We start from the raw sequence: 25,819 nt of genomic DNA, 5'->3' as shown, positions 1-25,819 counted from the left end.
TATTCTTGAATATGTTTTTGGTTATACAGTAAAGTATAAATGCAAGATGTAATGGAAGTTAATAGCACCCCAATCATACTACTCCCATTCTGTGCCAGGGGCTCCCTTTTAACAGCTTGTACCTCCAAATGTATTTGTGACTCAATTAGATTGACTACTGTGCTATTTGGTAGTAGTATTAATAGTACTTTAGATTTTATTTTAATGTTTAGTGAATTCTTTTACTTAAAGCCCTTTTCGCTTAAGACTTAGATTTCACTCATGTTTTCTTTTATGAAAAAAAGTCTGCCATTGCAATCAGATTTTTTTCATATTTAATAATATCTTTGACCTTCTAGTATGTTTGCCACATTTAATTAATTTATGGCCTACACTGTAGGCCTATGTCATATAAAGCCTACGGTGATACACAAGTGCAGTTCTCTGCCTATGGCTGGCTGAATTTGATCTGCAAGTGTGTTGCTCTCATGCAGCTTACATTCTGGTTGGAAGACAAATAATAAATGAATAGCTGAAACAATTTAAGATAATAAATGGTATGAAGAATGTAATAAAGGGTATGAAGAAAGTAACAATATAAAATGGTCTTGCCATTGTTAGCTTTTTCAGGAAGTGAATTGATGATAAAGTAGTCCAGCCTAGCATTCAGTTAACTTACTAAAAAAGAAAACAGGGACCCTATCTCATGCTCACTTACCTAGGGTACATCAGGAGTTGTGCTCAGGGAGTGGTGGCTGTGAAAGAGATTAGATCTGAACATCTCAAGAGGAAAGAAGTGGGGAGAGAATAAGCATAGCAGTAGTAAGTTCAGCAGTAGATTCACTTAACTCTTACCCAAGGATGAGATCTAGTTTACAGAGATATCTATGGTGTTCCAGTTTCGTGGTTTTGAGTGTGGTTTTCTACAGTGTTTTCTGCCTGGGGCCCCGTATACTGTTTGGTGGATGCTCAGGAAACTTCTCTCAGAGCAGCATGGGAACAGTCACTTCTCGTTGTTCTTTCCCGAGCATCCTGCGTGATGGCCGTGCTTCCCAGCTCGTGCGGTGCCTGTCTCACTCGGGCCCTTGCCCTGCAGAGCTGTTTAGGCGGGGTGGCCAATTTCAGTGGTACCCACAGCAAGATGATCAGGTTGTACACCACATCCTGTTTGCCATGTGAATTTATCCATAAATGGTTTCCTACATTAAGGTAACTCTTTTTAGACATTAAAAAACATGAGACCCTCCTTTTCCATTATATATTCTCACACCGCTCCTGAAACTTCTTGGCAGTGTGCTGTGCTTATCAAGTGGCCTTGCTGCAATTATTCTCATATTGTTTTGTCATAAATAAATTAGGAAATGAAGCATGTATGTGCTACAACTGAACACCTTAGTTTAGTTATAGCTACCTATGCATAATCCACCAAAGGGGATGTGTTTAATCTGAATCACCTAAAATTCAGCCACCCCACTGAAATTAGCCACCCCACCTAAACAGCTCTGCAGGGTAAGGGCCCGAGTGAGACAGGCACCGCACGAGCTGGGAAGCACGGCCATCACGCAGGATGCTCGGGAAAGAACAACGAGAAGTGACTATTCCCATGCTGCTCTGGGAGAAGTTTCCTGAGCATCCGCATCCGGAGGGAACTCCCCTCCCCTGGTGTTGCACCTCTCTCCCAACGTCTCAGGGTAATGCCCAAATTATTAATATCCTCTCCTCCTCCAGAAACTTTCACAAAACCACCTGGGCCACAAAGACTTTTTTATTCATTAACTCAACCAATCTCAGGAATCTTCCTTCAGCAAAAACAAATCAGAATTCAGTTGGGCCACCTAACGTAAAATGCTATACTTTTTTCCCCACCTCACCCCATTTCATCTCTTTCCCTCCAGACTTACTCTTGCCAGCTATAGGGGGAGACTTGCCAGCTTCTTCCCTTACTGACCATTCAGCACTGCTCAGGGAGCATCTGCTAGGCATCAGTGCTGGTCCCAGGTGGGGCAAGGGGTCAGCTGAAAAGAAGACAGACAAGTGCCTGGCCTTGTTGTTTCTGAAATTTCTAGACATCAACCAGAAAAAGAAATGGCTCTAAGGTGACAGTTGGTAGTAAGCGTTGTGAAGAAAAGCACAATAGTGTGAGATGAGGAGTGGTCTAAGAGAGGTAGACAGGGGTGGCCTCTCTAGTGGACTAGAGTTAGGGAGGGAGCCATGCAGCCCCCTGGGAAGAGAGCAGGCACCGGGGCACAGCAGGAGCCAGGGTGGGAGTCATGGGGGAGGAGGGCACTGCAGGGAAGGGCCCTAGGGAGGGAAGACCACTGGAGGGTCTGATCAGATAATGGCAAGACCTAGCAGGCTTTTTGCAAGGACCACTTAGGCTGCAGTGTGGAGAATATGCTGGAATGTGGCATGAGGAGAAGCAGTCATCAGGCCAAGTCAGGGAAAGGTGACCAAGGTTGGAATTGAAGTGGTAGCCATGGAGCAATGAGAATTTGTCAACTGGCTGTATTTATATTTTGAAGGTGGAGCTGGACAGAACTTACTAATGAATTGGTCAGATGCAAGGTGGGAGGGAATGAGAGGAATCAAATATGGTTACCGAATTTGGGGCCCAAGCAATTAGAGTAATGGCATTGCCATTTTCTGTGATGGGGAAGCCTACTAGAGAAATATATATGGGGGGGTTGGTGTTGGGATGAGTGTGGGGTTGTAATCGAGAATTGTGGTTCGGATTTCATAAGTTTAGAATCCTAGTAGACGTCCCTAAGGTGGTGTCAGGGAAGCAGTGGAAGGGATGAGTAGAGTTTAGGAAAGGGTTGGAGTGGGGATAAATTTGGGAGTGTTAGGCACGTGAAAGGTACTTGTAGCTGCAGATCTGTATAGGTTCTTCGGTGTTCGTATTCTTAGCTCCGGGGGAGGCTGGAGGCCCTGCAGGAAACCTTGTTTGCTTCTCACTGTGACCTGCTTCCAGGCCCCTCCTCAGACTTGTCCTCACTGACTTGTAACTTCATACTATTACCAGGGTCCATCTCAGGCATAAAAAACAGTGATCTGCTTCTTGGCCTGCTAAAAAACTGGCATTGAGTCCTTGACACAATGTTATCTAAGGTCTCATTGTATGTGAGACGATACCAGTGAGAGATTTTTTTTTCCCATAATTTTTTGCCAGATTTATATCAAATGCCTTAAAATGTTATATATCTTTTGACCCAGAAATTTCATTTCTGTAATTATAGGTACCTAGGAATTTATCTTAAGGAAATACAAATTTAACATAAGTTTTCATAATGAGAAACTTTTTAGTAGAAGCAAAATATTAGAAATAATCTAAATACCCAGAAATAAGTATTGTTTGGGTCTTTGTTATATGATAACTTATCCAGGCGTCCTCAACTACGGCCCGTGGGCCACATGCGGGTGTTTTCCCCATTTGTTTTTTTACTTCAAAATAAGATATGTGCAGTGTGCATAGGAATTTGTTCATAGTTTTTTTAAACTATAGTCCGGCCCTCCAACGGTCTGAGGGACAGTGAACTGGCCCCCTGTTTAAAAAGTCTGAGGACCCCTGACTTATACAGTGAAATATTAAGGCCATTTAAAATAATGTCACTGAGGAATATTAACTAATATAGGAGAATATTCGTGCTATATTGTTGTATAAATAACAGTAATAACAGAATTGCTTGGCATATCTGTGTGCCAAGCACCGTTCTGAGCACTTTGCCCATGTCTTCCCCTCTCTGGACGGGCTGGTTGAGTAGCTTGCCCAGGTCCCCACGGGTGCTCAGCTGCGGAGTTAGGGCTCCACTCACACACAGCACCCCAGAGTCAGTGCTCCAGCTCCCAGCTCTGCTCCCCTCCTACCTTGTGTTAACAAAATATACCCCGTTTCTGTGCAGCAAAAAAGTGCAAACAGATGTATACTTAGAGCAGATGCCTGGAAGATAATATACCAGTTGTCGCAGTGATTATCACTAGGGTGTGGAATTATATTGCTTTATTGGTTTTTTGTTGTTCATCTGCATGTACTAAATGTATTTGTTTTGTGATAAGAGAATAAATGTTAAATTATTTACTACCAGGAAAAACTTCTGACCCATATAATTTCTTATAATGAGAACTAAGGAATTTAGCTAAGTTTTTTCTCATGATAAAGAAGCCTCAGGAAACTCAGGCTTTGTGTAAGGAATTGGGATACATTAAACCCGGTCCTCTGACTCCTGGGCCTATTCCCTTGTCACCAGGCCCCACTGCCTTCTCCTTAGCAGTGGCAGTAGGAGGTGTTTACAGTGATTTAGGTTAATTCCAACAGTGGTTGTTTGTTTTGTTTCCGGTTTTAGGTTGATATCCTTGAAAGTACTTAATAGCATCGTGCTATTGGGGAAATCATGCCAGTACGTGAAGGAAGCCAAAATGGAAGAGAAGCTGTCCAACCCTCCCCCCGCCAGCACTCCGGGCAAGCCGTCCAGTAAATCACAGAACAAGTGTAAACCCTCTCAAGGTAGGTTTGATTCAAAGAGTTAAATCAGCATTTGATCAACAGTTAGCAGTGCTTTAGAGATTTGGTTTAACTTCACCTAGTTGTTTTGTAATTCTTCAAATTTTTTAATAGACACATAGTAATTGTACATATTTATAGGATACATAGTGATGTTGCAATACATATATAGTGATCGGATCCAGGTAATTAGCATATCTGTCATCTCAAACGTTATCATTTCTGTGTGTTGGGAACATTCTAGTGGTTATAGTTTAGCTCTCACCTCACGTATACATGACCCAGTGCTCCAAGTTTTTCCATTTATCCATTCACTGTTCAGTAGATGATGACTGAGCGCCTGTTGCATGCCAGGTCCAGGGGAGGATGCAGCAGTGGTGAAAAGGCAGTATCTCTGCTCCCATGGAGCTCATTCGGGAGGAGGGAAAGAGAGAAATAGGCATGCACTTCATCAGGTGGCAGCGAGTGCTGTAGAGAAAGTAAAGCAGGATTGGGGAAAGGGAAGTATGATGGGGAGTTGGGGGCTCTCCCCCAAGTTTGAGGAGTCAGCACCTGAGCAGTAGCCGGCCTTCCAGGGAGAGCGGTTTAGGCAGGGGACGCAGGGACGTGCCAAGGCAGGAAGGTGCTTGGTGTGTTGAAGGACAGCAAAGGCCAGACCAGCTGGCTAGAGTGGCCCAATCCCAGGGACAGGAAGTTGGAGAAGGACTCTGGAGGGGTCTCAAAGGGCTGTTTTGAGGACCTTGGCTTTGACTCTTAGTGGGAAGAGGGACATTGCACCACTTTGAAGAGGGGAGTAGCATGGGGCAGAGGACATTTTAAAAGTATCATTCTCAAGCTTTATGGAAAACAGACTCAAGAGGGGGTGCCCAGAAGTGGGGACCAGGGAGGAAGCTGCACGTGGCTCAGAGCAGAGGAAGTGGTATGAGCAGGGAGAACTGGCTGGGTTCTGGATAACCCTGGGAGATTCCAACAAAGGATTTGCTGATGAGGGGGTTGTACAGTGTGAGGAAGAGAGTCTTCTTAACTCTCGTTAAGGATGAGTCCAAGCTATCTGGCCTGGAAGATTTTAAGGAAGAACCAGAACACTGACTTAATTTTTATTGTCAGATGACAGTTCCCTGTTCACATGGCTATTTGCTCATAAGACTTTTAGTTTAAATGGTTTATTTTTAAATGTATGGAGCAACTGTGTCATATAGAAGATGCTGGTGATAGAAAAGTAAATAAAGGATGCCCTTCAGGGCCTCACCTACCCACAGCGGGACAGCACAGGTGGACACTCCACGTAAGTGAGCAAGGAGTTTGAAAGGGACAGGAGAGGGCTCTTCCTAGAGGTGATGATGCCCAAACGAAATCTTGAAGAATGAAAATAGGACAGGAAAAGACACCTTTTTCCTTGAGGAAAAGGGCCAGCACGAGTTAATTCACAGAGGCCTGACAAAGCATCCCGAGTCCTATCGGCTCAATGCTCTGAAAGTGTAGTTTGCTCTGGACAGCAGGAGAGGAAGCTTGGGCTGGGCTGGAGTCCACCCTGAGGGGCAGGCCAGGCCCATCACACAGCTTCACAGGGAGCGAAGATAAAGAAACGGCATGTATAATCACTGGGAGATGTTAGTACTACGGTGACATGAGGATTGCATTTGTTTCAGCTACCTAGATAAGTCATAGTGGGCCTGTACGTGTCTGCTACGCTATTCACTAAGCCAATAAGTGTTTGAGGATCCAGTCTAATGGGGGGATAACACCTCAAAGCACATGCTGCAGTGCAGGGCCGCCAGTCAGGGGTCGCAGAATGAGAAGTGCATTCAGGACGAGTGTCTGAGTGTCTGCACAGCGTGTCTTGGTGGTCAGGACAGAGAGCACTCAGGAGAGTGTTGGAGTCAGGCTGAAAAGAGGAGGCCGAGTCTGAAGGCAGCATCGGGTTCATCACATTCTAAACAGGACAGAGACAGTAGTGGGGGGTATGTATTTTTTGCGTATGGTATGTATTTGCTTCAAAAAAGCTGTTCTTATAAGGATTGAATGTATAATTCAGAGGGTGGCTCTAGGCCTTGGCCCCGCTATCCCCAAGGCCAGTCTACAGGATCCTTGTGGCCCAAAATAAACATTAGGGGTTTCATTTGTCCGTTTGCTTATTTTTACCTCTGATTTGGACTCCTAAAGACGATGCTAAAGTCAGTCTAGCTGAAGTGACTGCAAACGAGAGGTGGGTGCAGGAGAGTCTGCTTGGCCCACTCCCTGACGGCCTGTGTGCAGGAGCCAACGTTGTTTTTTCAGACTGGCAGCAGTCACACAGGGCTTGGTTCTACAGGAGGCAGTTGTAATGTTCTGATTTTTCCACAATTGGGTGATGGTGGTGTTTGTGTGGTATGACTAATGCCCGTCCATAAAACTTTGGATGAACAAATGTAGATGATTAGCCTCTAAGTTTCATTATAAATTATGGTTGCTTATACAGCATGCCATTTGGTTATCATTTGCTTTATTTGAAAGTGTGGATAATGGGCAGCTTTTTTAGCATCACTGTGTTGGTGAGCTCATATTTATTGTAAATTGGGGGGAAATCTTTTCCTAATTCAGTGGATCTATTTTATCACAGGACTTTCCACGGAAGAAAACCTGTCTGCTTCGGTCACCAGCCAGCCTGTTCATCAGAAGGAAAATGTCATACCATTACTTGTGACAAGCAATTCTGATCAGTTCCTGACAACTCCAGACGGTGATGAGAAGGACATAACACAGGAAAATTCTGAATTAAAACACAGATCCTCAAAGAAAGATTTGTTAGAGATAGACAGGTTCACAATTTGCGGAAACCGAATTGACTGAACCTGTGGCTCCAAGTGCTGAAAACGCTGGGTCCTGGGGCAGCGAACGCTGTGCCACCAGGGTGGACAGATGCTGAACGTGGCACTTAAATATTTATTTAAAAACTTAAATTATTATCGGCAAGCAAATCTTAGTATCTTTCTTCCAGTAATGTGGTCTGACCGTGAAGGTCAGATCGCGGAATCACAGTGGCCTCCGGCCTTGACTCTCTGGGAAACTTGATGGATTATACAACCTTCCTCCTGCTTGGCCAGGCAGCAGCGTCACTTCCGGGACCCGACCAAAGCAACGTCAATATCTGTTTTGCTTTGTCAAGCTGGGCTTCCAGAATGTCGAATTTTGCCCCAAGGCCTCTTCAGTATAAGGACATACCTGGAAAACTGTGAAGCTTCTACCATGACATTACCTTTCCAGTCTCATACTGTTTTCACAAACAGTTTTCAAACTTTACTTCATCTGCCAAAGCATTAAACAAATTATTAAACATAAGTCAAGATAAATGTTCTTACCACCAGAATAATCCTTGAAGATGTATCTGAATTAATCAGAATTAAAGGCTACCTTAAATAAGACGTGATGAATAGTAGCATTTTATAGGAAAAAAATAAACATCAAACCAGTTCATTTATTTAAAAAAATTAATTAATGAAGGTTAAGCATCACTGGGAAAATGTTTCATAATTTTTCAATTTATTCTTTAAAGCAAAACTTGAGCTATGTGTCATTTAATTGCAGTGGATAAAATAGAAGTTTCCTTACAAAAAGGCACTTTTTATACCGAAAAAGCAGAACAGTGTTAACTTTAAGGTATACTTAACTGGTTTCGCTTTAAAACTAATTGCTTCATAAATTATTACACCTAAAGGGATTTGGTGTTGAGTAGGCTAAAAAGTTGTCAATGTATAAGATTCAAAACTGTCAACTGGATTTTTTAAAGTAAATATTCTAAGTGGATTGGGCAACATCATCCTGCTTGGGCTTAGAAGATGCATTAGTTCTGTTTAGGTCATCAGAGCACCTGTGCTAGGTGGGGTGTGCATTCTATGGGAGGGTATCTGTGGGGGCGTGACTGTCTGGGTGGGCCTGTGCTGGGGGCGGGGCAGGCCCGGGTTGGGAGAGGACCTCATGTGAAAGCAAATGGAGAGTTTTAAGCGTGTGGGTGGCTGTCTGGGTGTGGGGAGGCATTTGTGTATGGCTGTTGGGAACACCAACCAAATGGTGCTTTTCGGTTTTGAGAGCCAGATTCCATTTCTGCTTAATTACTAGTTTGTGGCCTACATCATAGGACAAGTTATTTTCCACCCACTGTATCTTGAGAATCCTTTCTGCATTTCTATAAAAATTTTACAACTTCTGATTTCAGAACTGTCCAGAAGATGGTACTGTTAACTGTTACTTCTTTTGATGTTTGATTTTAAAGTTCAACTCCGATGCCCATGTTTTAGGCATATATATATATATATATATATGCAGTAGGCAAATTCTAGGTGATTTGTCTGTTTTCTGGGTGAAATATAAAGCAAGCTTTAATGCTTTGGCTGTTCATTTGAAATACAAAAGTGAATTTTAATGTTTTGCATTAACTAAAGAAATCCGAAGATTGATGTGGAGGAAATTGTACAGACATGCCTTTGTGAAACCAGGAAGTATTTTAAGTTACAAATGAGGAGACTTTTAATTGCTTTGTGTGTGTTTCAATGGAGCCCCATTTTAGAATGATTATTCTTTTTTCCATCTCCTTTTCACCAACAAAAGGAACAGTGCCCACAGTGAATGGCAATAGTTTGGGGAAAGCTTTGCCAAACATAGCCCTTGATCAGAGCAAGAACATGGTTTGGGTATTCGCTTTCAATTCTGCTTGAATTATTCTGTTACTGTGCTGTCATTTTGGGGGAGATTTTCATTTCCTTTGCAGATGCTGTTGGGAGTTTGGGACGATGTTCATTTCTCCTGTTATAATGGCATTCAATACTAATTTTATAAGTGCATCTTGTGTGGAACTCAATAAATTCAATTTTGTAATCTTTTTTAAAAAGGTCACTGAATTTATTTCAATAATGTTTACTGTTATATTTAGTAGAGTGGATTTCCCACTCTATACTGAGAATTTATTTCTAATTTACAAGTGATAGAACTATCTTAATTTGAATTATTCTTTTGGCCTTAATGGTGGCAAAATGTCTTTGAAAAAAGTAGACTGGGTCTTGATCATAGAGCATTTAATATCTCTCAGCAAATGAAGATATTTGCATTTTATAGCTGTTTTGAATGTCACATAATATGCCTTTCACACCTGGGAGTTAAGTTTAAGATAGTGCTGTGGTTTTTAAAAAATCCAATTAGGACACAACACAAGTCAGACCCTTATTAGCTTTTCCTTTGGAATAGAAGTATAAAAACCCAGCATCATTCGTGGGCTTGTCCGGACTTCCTTGTGGACTTTGGCCTGCATTTAAACTTTATATTTATTGTACATAAACATGAAAGAAACTTGCTCTAATTAGATTGTTAAAATATATCCTACCACTCCTGCTAACTTGCCAGAGGAGATAAAGTCACAAAATAATTTAAAATCACTACATTTTGATATATTTCAATTGCACCTGTTTTTTTCAACAAGGATCCATTAATCATGTCTGTGTCAGGGACTGTTGTAAATGGTGGGATTGGCCGTGAACAGGGTGAAGTCCCTGGCCCTCTGTGGAAGACTGATGGTAACAAGTCCATGAAATAACATCTGCTGCTCACAGGTGTCCGGTGTCCAAATGATTTCTCAGGCTTATTTCAGTTCTAAAACACGATTCTTCAGCATTTTTATGTAAATCTGATTTTTTTCCCCAATGAATTTTCTTAAAAGATAGTTGTATAGCAGTTTTATAGTGCTTCTATGAAATAGAAATAAGAAAATATCTTTTTACTAAAGACTGCTAATTGTCCTCCAGAATCTGTTCTTCTGTTCCCTAAGCGTAGAGCTGTAGCTGGGCATGTAGGTGCCTATTGGGGACTGCATTTCCCAGCCCCTCTTGCCATTAAGTGTGGCCAAATGGTGATTATCCCCAAGGGTTGCCATCATCGGGCCAGAACCCTTAAGGCAGTGGGTGGGGCCTCTTCACCTTCCCCTTCCCACCAGCTGGAACCCAGAGCGCGTCACGACCTTGCCCCAAATATACAGGTAAGTGTACAGTGTCCAGAGGGTGGCAGAGCCACGGCAGAGAAGGAAGCTGGGTCCCTGAATGCCTCTGCAGAGCAGTGTTGCCGGTCAGCCTGGAAGACTGAGCTTTACTATACATAAGAGGGAAATAAACTTATAAAATGCCTTTGTTTCTAAGCCATGATCTAGAGGGTCTGTGTTCATGCAGTTAAGTCCACACTAATTCACTAGGAAATCTGAAAAGGAACAATTTAGAGAGCTTTACGTAAAAGGAGTGAGTGAAACACACTCTAAAACACATACTTCCGGAAATACTCTTCGGATACTCAATTATTATTTATTGTTTGTAGAGAAAAAGATAAACGATTCCTCTGCCTCACTTTTTCAGAGGTCAGACTCCCAGTACCCTTGGCCATCTTTAACTGAACGTTAAACTTGCTCATAAGTGACAAAGTTTTATTTGTCCATATAGTCTATCAAACGCATATTTCTTGCCCTTTATCTCTTGGGGAAAGTCTGTGTGCAGTAAAACAGCAAATTATAAGCACAGCCTAGGAGCAAGGAGCAGTGGAAACAGAATAACTCAAGAGAGCAATAAAAAGACAACTGAGATCAGTGGTGCCACACTAGTGATGGTTGAAGATAACCATTGTTACAGTCCAATGTGACAGGTGGTGTTCAGCAAGTGCCTGAGACTTCCCGCATAGTTTAGACTGTTAGTTTAAAATGATTAAGGAGGAATATGTACAATTGAGGGGGGAGTTGTTAAGAAGAAACAGGCATTCTAAGGGAGTTACAATGATCTAAACAGTTTGCTTAATAAGGAACAGCTAATAGTGCTGAGCAAACAAGGAATTGCTGTTCTAAATTTCATTAAGAGTAAACATATTGGCAAGTTGATGAAAGGTAGGTAGTTATACAGTAGTGTAAAATTGTACTCGAGGTTGTTGGATATTTAATGAGAAAGAAGAGTAGGTATCAGTACAATGTTTTGCTTTTAACATGCAAAGCACTCTTTGGTACATGAAGAAACCAAGAGGGGTCTTGAGAGCACGTTTGGCATCTTTTTAAGGGGATTAGTCAGGAACTACAGTGAATGAGCTCTCACAGGGTGAATAGCCTGCAGAGTGGGTAGTTATTTTTGCATCTGCAGTTATTCTGAATAAGCATATTCTCATTTCATTTTAGATGTATCTCCATAAGAATGTAATACCAGGAAAGTCAGAAATAGTTGTATTAGCTGCAGTAGGAGTAGTGAAAAAGGACAATAAAAATTAAAGTAAGAAAATACTAATACATTTTTTTAATCTTTCTTAAATGAAAAAAAAATTTTTTCAAGAAATAACTATGTCAGATTTAACCAGATAAGTGAAACGCATAACAAACAAAATGCATAAATAGGTTGTTGGGCTTGACTTAACAAATATTAATTGCACAGTCACTAAGCAAAGCACAGAAATGAATAAGCTATGCTGTCTGCTGACAGAGCTTGTCGGTGGTCTGGCAGGGGGACTGAAGGTTAAACCGTCCCGGCCATTACAGCCCAGTGTGCTAAGTACTGCCATAAACCGAGGCTCTGACTGCAGCAGAACTTCTACTTCAGACAGGTTGTACTGTGTTCACCACTGTAGTCCCAGCACCTTGTGCAGTTCCAGGCACAAAGAAGTGGCCCGTAAATATTTATTGGATGAATAAAACATAGGAGTCATTATAGAGCATGTACACTTGGGCTGCCTTGGAAAAAGGGTAGGAATTAAATGGATACAAAGGGAAAGGAAGGGCAAGGAAGGAGGAAAGAGCACAGCATGGCAGCAGCACAGGATCCCTGGACAAATATCAGGGCCAGTCAAGCACCAACAATCATGCTGGTCACACCAGGAGGAAAGCTGCAGTTAGTCAGAGGGAAATTGGAGATGGAGGCAGGGGCTATGATTTCAGAGAGTTTTTGATGCCTTGCTACGAATCTTGGACTTGATCCTGTAGGCAAGGGGGTGGGGACGCTTAAATGGAATTTTTATTTTATTCATTTATTTATTTATTTAGAGCCTGTCTTGCTCTGTTTCTCTGGCTGCAGTGCATTGGTGTCATTATTAGCTCATAGCAACCTCTAACTCCCTCCCAGGCTCAAGTGTTCCTCCTGCCTCAGCCTCCCAAGTAGCTGGGACTACAGGGGCGTGCCACCACGCATGGCTAATTTTATTATTTTTTGTAAAGATGGGGTCTCACCGTGTTGCTCAGGCTGGTCTCAAACTCCTGGCCTCAAGCAATCCTGCCACCTGGGCCTTGGCCTCCCAAAGTGCTAGGATTACAGGTGTAAGCCAGCTCACCTGACCCTAAGTGAAATTTTAAGTTTGGTTGTTGTAACTATCAAATGAGAAAATAAATGAAAAAAACTACTTCGTGAACTATGAGGTGCTATGGTCAAATCGATGTTTTAGAAAAGTCACATTGGGGCCTTCACTTCTTACGTTAGTGACTTCACTTCTTACTGCATTGCTTTTGTTGTTTTAGCGTGAAAGCAATGCTGATCTCATTTTCTGCATTCTTCTCATTTAATCTTTGTATCTCTCTAAAGAAGACACCCCTGTTATCCCATTGTATAAGTAGAAAAAAGCTGTGGCTTAGAAAGGTGAAGTAGCTTGTTTGAGATCACACAGGTAGCGAGTAGCAGAGCAGAAAGTCCAACTCCTTTCCTGAACTGGAAAACCTGCACTCTCAACCTCTGCGCCATCTGCTATTTGGGGGCAGAGGGAGAAGCTAGGTAAGGAGACCCCTCAAGGAGGTGCCCACGGCCATTCACACCATAGCAAGGGGGACTCCAGGGGCACAGGATGTGGTGACCTCTTGGATGTCCAGGGAGGGCCAGCCGGTTCTGTGGTGTTGCAGGCAGACACTTGTCTGTGCGACACTGCAAACGTCAGTCTCCTCACCTGCAGATCGGGGTTGATAATGTCCCCTTCTCAGGGTTGCGAGGAGCAAATAAGATGATGCATCTGAAGCCCAGGTTGTGGTGGGTAAAGCGCTGCGTAGCCTAAGTGGCGCTGACCGCCACTGCCTGGCGCCTCATAGCCCAGCATGGTCCTCACCCCTCGGTCCCTGGGCGTGGTCCCACGGCATATTCCCTGCGCCAGCAGCATCACAGCACCTGGGAACAGGGTAGCACTGTGGATTCTTAGTCCCTGCCCAGATCTGCAGAATCAGAAACTCTGGCGGTGGAGCCCACGGATCTGTTTATCAGGCCTCCAGGAGACCCTGATGCCCGCTGCACTGCGAGAACCCCAGCAAGTCATCACTCCAGGATCCAGACCTCAGAATGACAGGTCCAGACACTCAACTCTACTTTTCCTGAAGCAAAAACTGGAGAGACTAAAACAGGATTTGGAGGCCAGAAGTTGTCTGGCATAGGCCTACATTCTATTTAAAACTCACATACCATTTCTGTCACTCACTCAAGGCCAGGCAGCTGGACAGAGGCAAAGCAGGCTCAGGACCAGCGGCTTCTATAATAGATCTTCCTAAAACCACGGTGCTGCTTCTACTGCCCCCTCAGAGCTCCATCCCCACTCCTGGCAATATTGCCTTTCAGACAAGTCCTACAGAAATCCTAGGGCGCTCATTTAAGCTACGTCATGACACTCCAACGCTTTTATCACCAAAGAGTCGAGGAAGGGAAAAGGACAAAAGATCCAATAAGTGCAGCGATTCTGCACCAAAGCACTTCGTGGGGGACTCATTCTCTCTTCCCTGAGCATCTCCCCTGTTCTAGCAGCAGCTGCCACTATAGCCAGGAAGCCAGGCAGGTCCTCTTTCTTTGGAAGCTTGTATTTCAGTGGAGAAAACAAATAACAAACATGTGAATAGTTGAGTATGTCAAAGGGTGATCTGTGCTATAGAGGTAGCAAGATAATGTGATAGGGGTGGAATGCTTTCTTCAAACTGGATGGTCAGGGAAAGCCTCTAAAGGATGACGTGCGCTGAGACCTGAACTAAGAGAAGGAATCTTATTCCGGCAGAGACTTGCAAGTTCAAAGCTGCTGAGATGAGAGAGAGAGCAGGGTGTCTCCCACGAGCAGAAAGGCGTTCAGTGGAAGAAGGGGGTAGGGATGTGGGGGTGGGATGTGGGTACCCTGAAGTGGCGTAAGAGGTAGAGGGGTGGAAGTCAAGGTCACCCAGGCCCCCAGGCAATAAGTTAGGATATTACTGGTGTGAGGACCAGGTAGGAGTTAGGACATTGCTACTTCCACTGTGTGAAGAATGAGCTGTGCATTTACTCAGGGCTGGCCAGGGGCTGTTTTCATGATATAAACTGGGCTCGGGAAGGTGCCAAGTGCCAGGAGCCCCGAAGCCTGGCCTGGCTCCGTCTCCATCTCAGCAGGGCAAAGTAGCAGCCACTTCTGTTTGAGGATACAGACCAGGAAGGATTCTGAACCTAGCCTTTGCCCATTTGTTTCTTCAATGCTATCTGACTTTGCCTCTCGTTGGATGATCATGGTGATAAACAGACTCCAGATCTGTTCCTCTTCTGATCCCTGAGTCAGGCGGGCCCCAGCACTGCCCTGAGTACAAGCAAAAGGCGGAGTCTGCGAGCCCCGTGCTCACAGCAGAAAGCAGCTTAGCTCTCCCATGGAGGGGCCCGGCTGAGGACTGGAAACAGGGAGAAGCTGTTGGTGAGATGAAATTTTTAAAAAGTTCAGATTCTACTCATCTTTAATTGAAAAACACAACAGGAAAAACTAAGACCTCACCTTGCAAATATAATGGATATACATGCACTGTTCATTTCTCCTTCAAAGATGACTTAGTCAGGGGTCCTCAAACTTTTTGAGGATGCCTAACTTAGGTCCTAGGATGAAAGAATTTTAGCATTGAAGGGGCTCCAACAAGGCATCCGACCCTTCTTCCAGGGCAAGCTTCTTTTGTCCTAGACCCCTCAGAAGCTATCAAGTAAACTTTGGCTTGAAGTAAGTGCTATAGTATTAATAATTTTAAAACCTGTACCTATTATATATCTGCCACAAACCATCATTCAAGGCCCTTTTAGTTTATTTCCTTATTTAATCTGCACAATGTCCCTGCAAAGTCCCTATTTGACAGCTGTGGCAACCAAGGCTCAGAGCCTCCTTTCTCAGCAGTCACCCAGCTAGGAAGTAACAGGGCCAAGATTGCAACCCTGGCCCATCTGGTCACAAAGCGCTGGTGCTTAACCAGCGTGAGGTCCAGCAGGCAGGACAGCCTTCCACAGGAGTTCCTACCAGCAAGCGCAAGATTTTTCTTTTCTTAAATCGAATCATTTTCTAACAAAAGCATGTACGGTTAACAGATTTTTCCATGCCTTCTGCCCTCCTTTCAGTTCACATTTTCCAGACTCTCATATGATTCCAATTCTCCGTAGATTGGCTTTGCTGAGTGTTATTTTTAGTGTTTGGATCATGAATGGATTGTTCTGGTTATCCTGCTTATATTACGAATCACCTCTTTTCTCCCCAAGGAATCGTGATGGCGCGAGACACCGAGGCATGGATTTGTATGATGCCTGGCACTTTTCAAAAGAGTCTCTTTCTGACTTCTCATGCAACCCTGCCAGGCGGTCCAAATAGAGATGGTGATGTTCATGCACCAACCAGGAAGCCAAGGCCCTGGTTCTCTGGGAGTTTGGGAACAGGGCCAGGACTGGGGAGGAGGGCTCTCCACCATGGGCTGGCACGTACTTGCTAAGCGAGGGCTTCCAGCCTATGCAGAACATGCCCGCACTGCTGTCCCCACGCTGAGGAGGGGATGATCAGGAGGACATGGGATTATTTCCTTAGGATACATTCCTAGAGTTGGAATTACTTGGGCAAAGGTTCCAAATGACTTTTGTTGTTTTTGTTTTTGTTTTTTTTGAACAGCTCTGTTGCCTCAGCTGGAAAGAGTGCAGGGGCGTCATCATATCTTACAAAACTTCTGGGCTCATGCAATCCTCTTGCCTTAGCCTCCAGAGTAGCTGGGACTATAGGTGCAAGACACCACGCCCAGCTAATTTTTTTATTTTTTTTATCTTTTATTTTAGTAGAGACAGGGTCTCACTCTTGTTCAGGCTGGTAACTCCTGGCCTCAAAGGATCCTCCAGCCTAGGCCTCCCAAAGTACTCAGATTACAGGGGTAAGACACCACACCCAACCTCCAAATGACTTTTGATGTGTGTTGCCGAATTGCCTCCCAGAGGCGTACCGGATACGCATGCCCAGAGCCCCACCGGATACGCATGCCCAGAGCCCCACACTCTCACCAGGCCTGTGTTGAATGAATGTCCTCCTAATCCTTGCTAACCCTACAGGTTATTTAAAAAGGGCACTTCGTTTTAAGAATATAATTAAATATTTTTTCATATATTTATTAGCTATTTTTCAGTTCTTTTTTAGTGACCTGTTTATATCTTTAAATGTTTTTGGCGTTGATATTTTTCTTGATGATTTGAAAAAATTAATGAATTACAGTTCCGTCAATCTTTTAGGGTATCCAAAGGAGTCCATAAAAACGTGGACATCCCTTGCCCCACCCAGAGGAGGCCAGGCCCTCAGTGGGACTCGAAAATACTTTGCTCTTTCTGGTGTGCAACCCACAAAGAAGGAAGTAAGAAAAGAAATGTTAACATGTTAAATGCTCAAAAGGCCTGTGATAAGAAGCCGAGAAGGAGATTCATGAAGCATCTCTCAGGTGGTATGTCTATGAGTAAAGATTGCTGTGTATGGAGAAATAAATAGCATTCAAGGTCACTGGATTAGAACTTGGAAAAACTGGATCCTAGGGGAAGCTCCACTGTGAAGTAGTGGAGGGAGCCCCTCCCTGTTTTAGGGCTCTGCTTTCTCTGCTTACAAAGTGGGAGCCGATGCTTGGATGCAGTAGTCCTAGCTACTCGGGAGGCTGAGACAAGAGGATTGTCTGAGCTCAGGAGTTCAAGGTTACAGTGAGCTATAGTCATGCCACTGCACTCTAGCCTGGGTGACAGAGCAAGACCTCATCCCCCCCCCCAAAAAAACCCTATATATTATTGTTAACTATAGCCATCCTAAAGTGGCTGGTGCTTATTTTAATGGAAGTCCTGGCACTAGATGAAGGTGATGGTCAGTGGGTGGATGGGGAAGGCCCATGACCATGACAGCTCTGGGACTGGATTGTCTTTGTAAGGGAGGGATTATCTAACAGGTTATCATGGGCGCTGCAAAAATGCATGCTCTTCAATGTCTGAAGAAGGACTCTTACCAAAGGGAACCCCAATTCATCATCTTCTATTCGCTCATTCATTCATTCAACAAACCAGGCGGGAAGAAGGGGTTCCCAGAGGAACACTTTTGCTCTTTTACTGCTCTGCATTATGTATAAGAAATAGCCATCTGAAAGTCCTTGTGGTACTTATTGGATTCCAATAGATCGATTCCAATAAATTTCAGAGAGCTATTTCTCATATCTAATTTAAAAAATAGATACCTGCATTTCTATATGGGACCGTGAATCCTTGTAGGAAATGGTGGAGGATAATTAATTAATAAACAAGGAAACAAAATCTCCATTCTCTGGTAAGGTAAGGCTCCCTGGACTGGGAGCTGAGGGAAATGATCAAGATATGACGATACATCCTTGCATTTTTGTAGAGCCTGATACTTTCTGTTTTGTACTTTCATTAATAATTTTATTTACTAGATGAAATAGCTTTAATTATCCACATCTTTCAGAGCAAGGAAACAAGATCTGGAAAGGTTTGATAGCCTGCCAAGGTGGGGTCACCCATCCCAGGCTGGTGACAAAGACGAGACTCACTCAGATGCAGGTCTCTGCCCCCCAGCTCTGCATTCATCCCGCTGCACCCCCTGAGGTGAGCACCCTCCTGCCATTGCCAATTAAATTGCTGTGGTTTCCTAATTAAAATGGTGGTAATTAGAGCTGCCATTTTAACATAGATGACTGATACCCTACAGTCTTTTCCTCTGCTTTACAAAAGTCCTTTTACTTCCAACTGTTTAATTAGGCCACAAGATAACCACCCCCCAGCAAGCTGCTGACCCCATTTGAAAAGCTGAGGCCTTACCTCATTGCAGTAGTATCTTAACTGGGAAGTAGAATTTTCTATGTATTCATGAACTCGGTCTAGACTCACAAAGGCAGCTTCCCAACCCCTGGGCTTCATCCTAGAGTGGTCCATTTTCCCTCTGTACTGTTACAATCAGATGACATCAAGCTTTTGTTTTTAAATAGCCATTTACAACTCGTGTCCCTGATTTCATTAGACGTTCAGGGCAGTCCCTCAAGTTTATAACAGATAAGACAAGTTTGTGCTTATAGGATGCTGCCGTCCATGTCCCTACTCTGCCAAAGTACCACAGGTGCATTAGGTCTCTCATTCTGCACAAATCCTTTCTGAGCTAGGTACTGTCATAATTTACCCCCGTTTTATAGATAAGACTCTGTGATTTACAGAGAAGCTGCAAGTTCAAAGTAGTACAGAGGCAGGATTCAAACCCAAGCAGGCTGGCTTCAGGCCTTCTTGAACCATTTTCCTGTTTGCTCCCCCGGCAACCTTTCTGCAGTGCTGAGGACTGTGTTTGCCAGCTGGACCGTGGTCCTGTCCCCAGGGCAAGCAGGGCCAGCACAGCAGCGGAGCGTCAGAACTGTCCTTCTATGGGCCCCTCCAGATAGCACGCGCGTCAGCTGGTTCAGCACAGGGACCAGAGTGTGCAGGGGAAGGAACGCATTTCTATCGAAGCCTGAGTCCTTGCCACACACTGTCATAATCTTCACAGCAATGGCAGTCTCACCTCAGGCTTATAATTGAGGAAGCTCCGGGGAGGTCAAATGGACTCCCTAAGGTCACACGGCATGTGGAGACCATTCTTCTGTGGCAGCCTCATCCCATTCAGGGTCAGAAAAAACGATCTCAGGTGGGGCTGGCGCCCATGATAAACAAGGATTAGGAGGGAGCCATGGCCAGCCAGTGTTGTCACCGGCAGCACAAACCAGGCTCAGGCAGAGTCAAAGCTCCTTAGTAAAAATCTCCACAATTCCAGGGCTTTTGTTTCTCAAGGATCAAGGTCCAAGACACATTACAGATGGACTGTGCTTTCCTTAGGGGATCCCAGACTCAGGTGTTTCCAAGAAGAACCAAGGGTCGTGTTGACGCATCCTACTGTTGCTGCCCAACCAGGTTCATTTGCCCACTGCCCAAGAGGAAGCCAATACGCTGAGACAGCAGGGTTTGCAGCAGAGGGTTTATTTCGCATAGCACTAAGCACGCAGATGGGAGAAATTTCTCAAATCTGCCTCCCCAAGAATTTGGGAGACAGGGTTTTTAAAGACAGTTTGGCGTAGGCAATTGGGTCTGCTAATTGGCTGGATGTGGGGTGGAACCATAGCGCTGTAGAAATTGTCTTCTTTGCTGATTATTTTCTTGGGTGCGGGTCACAAGACCAGTTGAGTCAGTTTCTCTGTATGGGCCACTGGTCTGGGTGGGTCAACTGTTCCACTGGAATGTGAGACCTGGAAGATAGCTCAGAAACCACTCCTAGGTTTCAAAAAGGTGATGTTATCTATGGAGAAAGCTAAGAGTCTTTATGACCACCAGCTATGTGGCTCCAGGGTGGCAATTATAGAGAAGCAAATGAGTGGGCGGTGGCTAATTATTGTCATTACTTTCAGCTAGACCTGTGCCTTATTTTCAGGTAGGCCCTTACCACATTTCTCTTCCTGCACCCCTTCATCAATTTGTAAATGTAGTTTCACTACTTCCTTCCAGTTGCTTCTAGGTAACAGTGTAGAGTTTGGCCTGTTCTCTGCAGTAGGAGACCAGTGGACTCAGAAGACCCTGCTGTCTCCCTGCCATGAGACCTGGGCATCTAGTGGCAGCAAGATGACAAAACACACAAAGGACTGTGAAGAAAGGAGGGTGGAGTTGCTAGCGCAGGCCTGGAGCATTTGGAAGAGGACTGAATGAGAAGAGAGGCTGGGGAAAGCTGAGCCGCTGGGCACTCTTCCTCCAGGAAGACAGGACAGGTCTCCCTGCTGCCCTTACTCACCCCATGCCCTGCCTGCCCCACCTAGGGACAGAGGGACCCTCCCTTCAGTGAAGAACTAACTGCCCAGGGCAGCTTGGAAGGGGCTGGGTTGGAAACCATCTTCCCGGAATCAGCATATCTCCCTGCTCAGGAGTCCGGAGGGCTGCAGAGGCTGGCAGGAGGGCCTGGGAGGCCCCAATTCCCCCTCCTCACCCCACTATGGGTGACAAGGCAGACCCCTGAAAGATCAAGTTATCAGAGGCCCAGCCACTGGGCTACACCCTTTCAACTCTGGGAGGAAGTTTTAAACTCCTTCCCCTGAGGTACCTTAAGGCTGTGCAGGGGGAAGGGAGGGGAGGGTGCAGGGGGCTGGGGGGTGCAGGGTAGGGGGATTCCATGTAAGGGGGGAGGGGTGCAGGGGGTGGGAGCTCAAAGGAGGGGAGAAGAGGGTGGGATCTAGGGGAGGGAGCAGGGTGTATGGAGGGGTAGTGGAAGGGTACAGGGCGTCAGGGCTCCAGAACAAGGAGAGTTGTATTTAATTCAGGCTAGTTTTGAGCCCAGGGCCTTGTGAAGCAAAACTCTGCCATTGCTCCACAAATAATCTTACTTGTTGATGTTCTTATTTGTCACAACTGATACTGACAATTTAATTCTAAAAATGTGGATTGTGCTGCATAAAACTCACACAGAAAACAATAAAAAATAACAAATTAGAAAGGATCATTTTAATAAAACACTGTGGTCCCAGGGAAAAATTTTTTTTCTAGTGTGGCAATCAGTGTGTTAACTACTAAGTTTGACGGTTGATATCTCTGACATTTCACTTTGACACTTCTTGTGTTATTTTTATTATGAAGGCACATCCTTAGTTGTTCAAATACACATTTTGGCTTGTGATTATCTGTAAAAAACTTTTTTAGAGCAATTTTTGTAAAAACTTGGAGAAGTCAAAAATAAGTGTTATGTTTTAATATGAGTTCTGTTGTGGAATCAATGCAGCCCAGATAGCTCAAAATATCAACAAAGAGTTTGGGAAAGATGTGGCAAATGAATGCATAGTACGTCGGTGGTTAGAGACGTTCCATTCTGGTGATTTTTAATCTTGAAAATGAGCCTCGTGGGCAACGTGAGACCAACGTAGATAATGATGAGCCGAAAGCTGTAGTGGAAGTGAATCTATCTCAATCTATGCATAAATTAGCAGCAAGATTTGACCTCACTATTCCAACAATATTGGACCATTTGAAACAAATGGGCGAGGTAAAGAAGCTGGACAGATAGATACTGCATGAATTAAAGGAGCATCAGAAGAGAAACAAGTCTTGAAGCTTGCTTTTCTTTGCTGTCATGACATAAAGGTGAACCATTTCTACACTGTATTGTTACATGTGATGAAAAATAGATTCTTTTGGACAATTGCAAGCATTCAGCACAATGATCAGACAAAGATGAAATGTGAAAACACAGTCCAAAACCAAATATTCATCCAAAAGAGCTAATGGTGTCTATTTGGTGGCCCAGCGCTGGTATTATCCACTATAGCTTCATGAAACCTGGTCAATCGATTACAGCGCATGTCTACTGCAACCAATTGGATGAAGCGATAAGGATACTTGTGATTAAGCAGCTGAGACTGGTCAATAGAGATAGGCAAATCCTCTTGTAAGACCACATGTAGCAAAAAACGACGCTGCTCAAACTACAGAAGTTGGACTTGGAAACTCTCTGTCATCCACCATATTCACCAGACCTTGCACCAGACCAGTCCAAAGCCTGGAAGAAGTGACTACCACTTCTTCCAGGCTTTGGACCACTTCTTGCAAGGAAAAATATTCAGTTCTCAACAAGCTGTGGAAAACGCCTATTGCGATTTCATCGCCACTTGCTCTCCAGGCTTCGTCCCTGCCTGCTCTTACAGAGCGAGAGCAAGATACATTCTCCACTGAATGGAGAACGGGCCTCTTGTAACAAAAAAGGTCTCGATTATGCATGGTCTGGGTCTGGTTTTATAGTGTTGAGATTGGGCTTCCTTGTATTTTAGACATCATCATCTAACCATGGTGGACAGTTGGAAGTCATGTGACCTGAGTCTTACTGCCCATGAAGATCTCCTATGAACCTCTCTGAAAGCTGATTTGGGGGGTGAACTGCAACGTAGATTTAGGCTAACAACATGATAATTAGACTTAGGTTGTTGTAGGTCATCTTCCAGACTCTATTGTACCTACGCAGCTTGGCCCATGAACTAGAGAGTTCTCTTCATTCTTTTGTAGTTGGTGTGCTAAGTTCTGATTGGTAGATTGGTAGGATGTTCCCTCCTCCACCAGGTGTGGCAGTGGCTCAGGATGTCCACCCTGTCCCCAGGAAGGGCCAGAGGTCCCTAGCTGTCTACCTAACACCAGCTGTTTATGTACATTATCTTAACCCTTTGCTCTCATAAGCTTCCTGGTAACCTCCTGTTTCTCACCTCTCCTGAATGTTGCAGAAGCCATTCCTCACCTAACTGGTCAGTTCTACAGTAATAAGGAGCAGCCTTCAGACACTCATATCTCCTTGTATTAATCCTTGTATTAACTGCTTATATTAATCATATCTTTTTATTCTGTATTTTTGATGCTTTGATATCGTGGGGCTTTGATGACCCTGGAAAGACTGCCCTATCCTGGACTAGCTAATTCCTAGGGATAGTACATGTCTGGCTCTGGCCTGTGAGCCAAACTGCCTTTCATCTGTGTGTATGAGATCACACATAGGTTGAGATGGATTCGCTTCCACTACAGCTTTCAGCTCATCATTATCCACCTTGGTCTCTGATTGCCCATGTGGCTCATTTTCAAGATTAAAAATCACTAGAATAGAACTTCTCCAACTATCAACGTACTGTGCGTTCATTAGCCACATCCTTCCCAAACACTTTATTGATACTTCGAGCTATCTGGGCTGCATTGATTCCAAAACAGAACTCATATTTGAAAATAACACGCATTTTTGACTTATCCAACCAGTGCAGAGCCACGCCCGAACCACCTCCCCTTTCAGGCTCCCACACTCTGGGCCACTGTCCACCTGCACTCATCACCCCAGAGCCAGATACCAGACAACTAGGGACAGCCCCTCTGCCCCAGAGCCTGCTAAAATTATCCAAACTAGCCAATTCTGAGCCTGCTTACCCTGCCTCACCTGCCCCTTCCCAGGAAACCACAAGGAAGTCTCTTGCCCACATTGTCACCTTGCTCCCTCTGCACCCTAACAGACCCAGGCTCTCGCTGTGTGTCCCTGCACGTCCTCCCTCCTGCTCTAGGGGCCTGTGAGTAACAAACTTTCTCCTTCGTGACAGTCACTTTTGTGTCTCACCATCCCTGATTGGGATGCCCTTGAAACACTCCTAGAGACCCAGTCCAGAACCTCCCCCCAACTCCCCAAGTCTTCAGGTAATTTTTGCAAGCACCTGAATCTCTGTATCAATTCTCTGTTTGCCTGAAAACCACTAGAGGGCTTCTGGTTCCTGCAGTTGACTCTGATGGGAGTGTAGCCTAGCCCAGAACTGCCCAGCTGGCCGTGGACAAAGACGCCCACTGTCCGCCTTGAGCACCCCAGCCCCCAACCAGGAAGTTCCACTCTATTTACACGGGCATTTGTGTCATAATCTACAGTCCCAAAGGTTTACCTCTCTCTGAAAACACGGCCCCAACCACAGAATGTTGGCCATTACATGACCTTGATCAGCCTCCAGGGAAAGCCGTTGCCTGAGCAAGTGTTTTGAAATTCCTTGAGGTCTGGAACATTTCCCTGTAGTGACCTGGGCTCCGGGTTAGGTTTCAGTGCCTGGAGAACAGGAATCCAAGACTTCAGTGAAGCTGAACTGAGCAAGGGGCAGCAGGGAACCTGGGGAAACTTCCTTTGCCTCCACATGTTCAGAGAGGCGCTCTGGCTCTCCTCAAGGCCTAGGGGAAAGTTTTGGGTCAGGGCCCATCAGATATTTCTACCTGTAGGTTTCTTGTGGATTCTTTTCTCATTTTTGGCCCTTTGGGGCATCTTTCCACACTATAGGTGGATCCTAGAGCATGTTCCGGTCATTTTCAGGCAGTAAAAAGATTGGAGTCCAGTCTAAGCCACTCAGATCTTTCTTTCTTCTTTTTCTTTTCTTTCACCTTATACTCCATTCAAAGCAGTGGCCCTTCCCCCAGCCCAGACAGGACAGCCCGGGAATGGGACTGTGGTGTGACCTTCAGCTCATCTCTTTCCTCCCCCTCCCCTATAAGCCTGTGTCTGGTTCTGCTGGAAGTGGGGGAGGGGAGGTGTGAAGACAAGGTGGTCTCCCCCGACTCTTGGTGGCCTATCTGGCCACTGGCTCCTGCTATGTGGCCAATGTCCAAAGGTTGGCCCTTATACTGGTTTGCTCGGGCTGTCATAACAACGTACCTCAAGTTGGGTGGCTTACATCACCAGAAATTTATTCTCTCACAATTCTGGAAGATGGAGGTCCAAAAATTAAGGTGTTGGTAGGGCCATCCTCTCTCTGAAGCCTCCCAGGGAGGGTCTTGTCTCGCCACCTCCAGCTTTACATAGCCCCAAGCTTTGCTTGGCTTGTGGCACTGTGCCGCCGACCTCTGCCTCTGTGTTCACACGGTGCTGTCCTCTCTGTGTCTGTGTCCCCAGTGTCCCTGTTCTTGTAAGGACCCCAGTCACATTGGATTAAGGGCCCATGCTCTTCCACTAGGTCCTCATCTTAACTAATGACATCAGCCCCAAGCCTTTAAGCAAAGCTTTATTTCTTTAACCAATTACAAATCAAAAAATCTCTGAACCTACCTATAACCTGTAGGCTCCCCCACTTTGAAATGTCCCACCTTTTGGGGCCAAATCAACATATACCTTCTAGGTATTGATTTATGATTTTACCTTCAATACCTGTCTCTGTGAATGTATAAAACCAAGCTGTAACCCAGCAGGCTCGGGCACACTTTCTCAGGAACTCTTGAGGTTGTATAGCCCTGGGGCCATGGTCACTCATATTGGTTGAGAATAAACTTCTTTAACTTATTTTATGGAGTTTTTTTCTCTTCTGTTAACAAGAGCTAAGCCCTGTTTACATGTTTCCTGCTGCATCTAGGGTTTGAAACAGAGTCTGACTCAGGAGTGGTGCAGTAGGGTAAATAGTGCCCCTCCTCCAAATATGAGGCCATCAAAACTTGTGTGTCTGACCTCATTTGTGAAAAGGGTCTTTGAAGAGATAGCTAAGGATCATCCTGGATTAAGATGGGCCCTAAATCCAATGACCAGTGTTCATACGAGAGAAGAGAAGGGAAGGAGGCATAGAGAAGGCCATGTGAAGGC

The 25,819-nt window shown here is 44.7% G+C and overlaps 1 protein-coding gene across 3 annotated transcripts in view; it reads left to right on the top strand.

Annotated features, from left to right (window-relative positions):
• Positions 1-9,341, top strand: part of TAPT1 (transmembrane anterior posterior transformation 1) — a 62,951-nt gene extending 53,610 nt beyond the window's left edge. For all 3 annotated transcript variants that reach the window (XM_012737539.2, XM_076001110.1, XM_012737540.3), the window contains 2 exons: positions 4,320-4,480; positions 7,077-9,341. In XM_012737539.2, coding sequence (XP_012592993.1) covers positions 4,320-4,480; positions 7,077-7,306 — 391 coding nt within the window. In that variant the 3' untranslated portion in view covers positions 7,307-9,341. The remainder of the gene's footprint in view (positions 1-4,319; positions 4,481-7,076) is intronic.
• Positions 9,342-25,819: the final 16,478 nt, after the last annotated feature.

Source organism: Microcebus murinus, chromosome 3 (assembly GCF_040939455.1).
Source record: "Microcebus murinus isolate Inina chromosome 3, M.murinus_Inina_mat1.0, whole genome shotgun sequence".
Lineage (NCBI taxonomy): Eukaryota > Metazoa > Chordata > Mammalia > Primates > Cheirogaleidae > Microcebus > Microcebus murinus.
The sequence above is the reverse complement of the archived record's forward strand: the minus strand, read 5'-3'. Positions and strand labels throughout refer to the sequence as shown.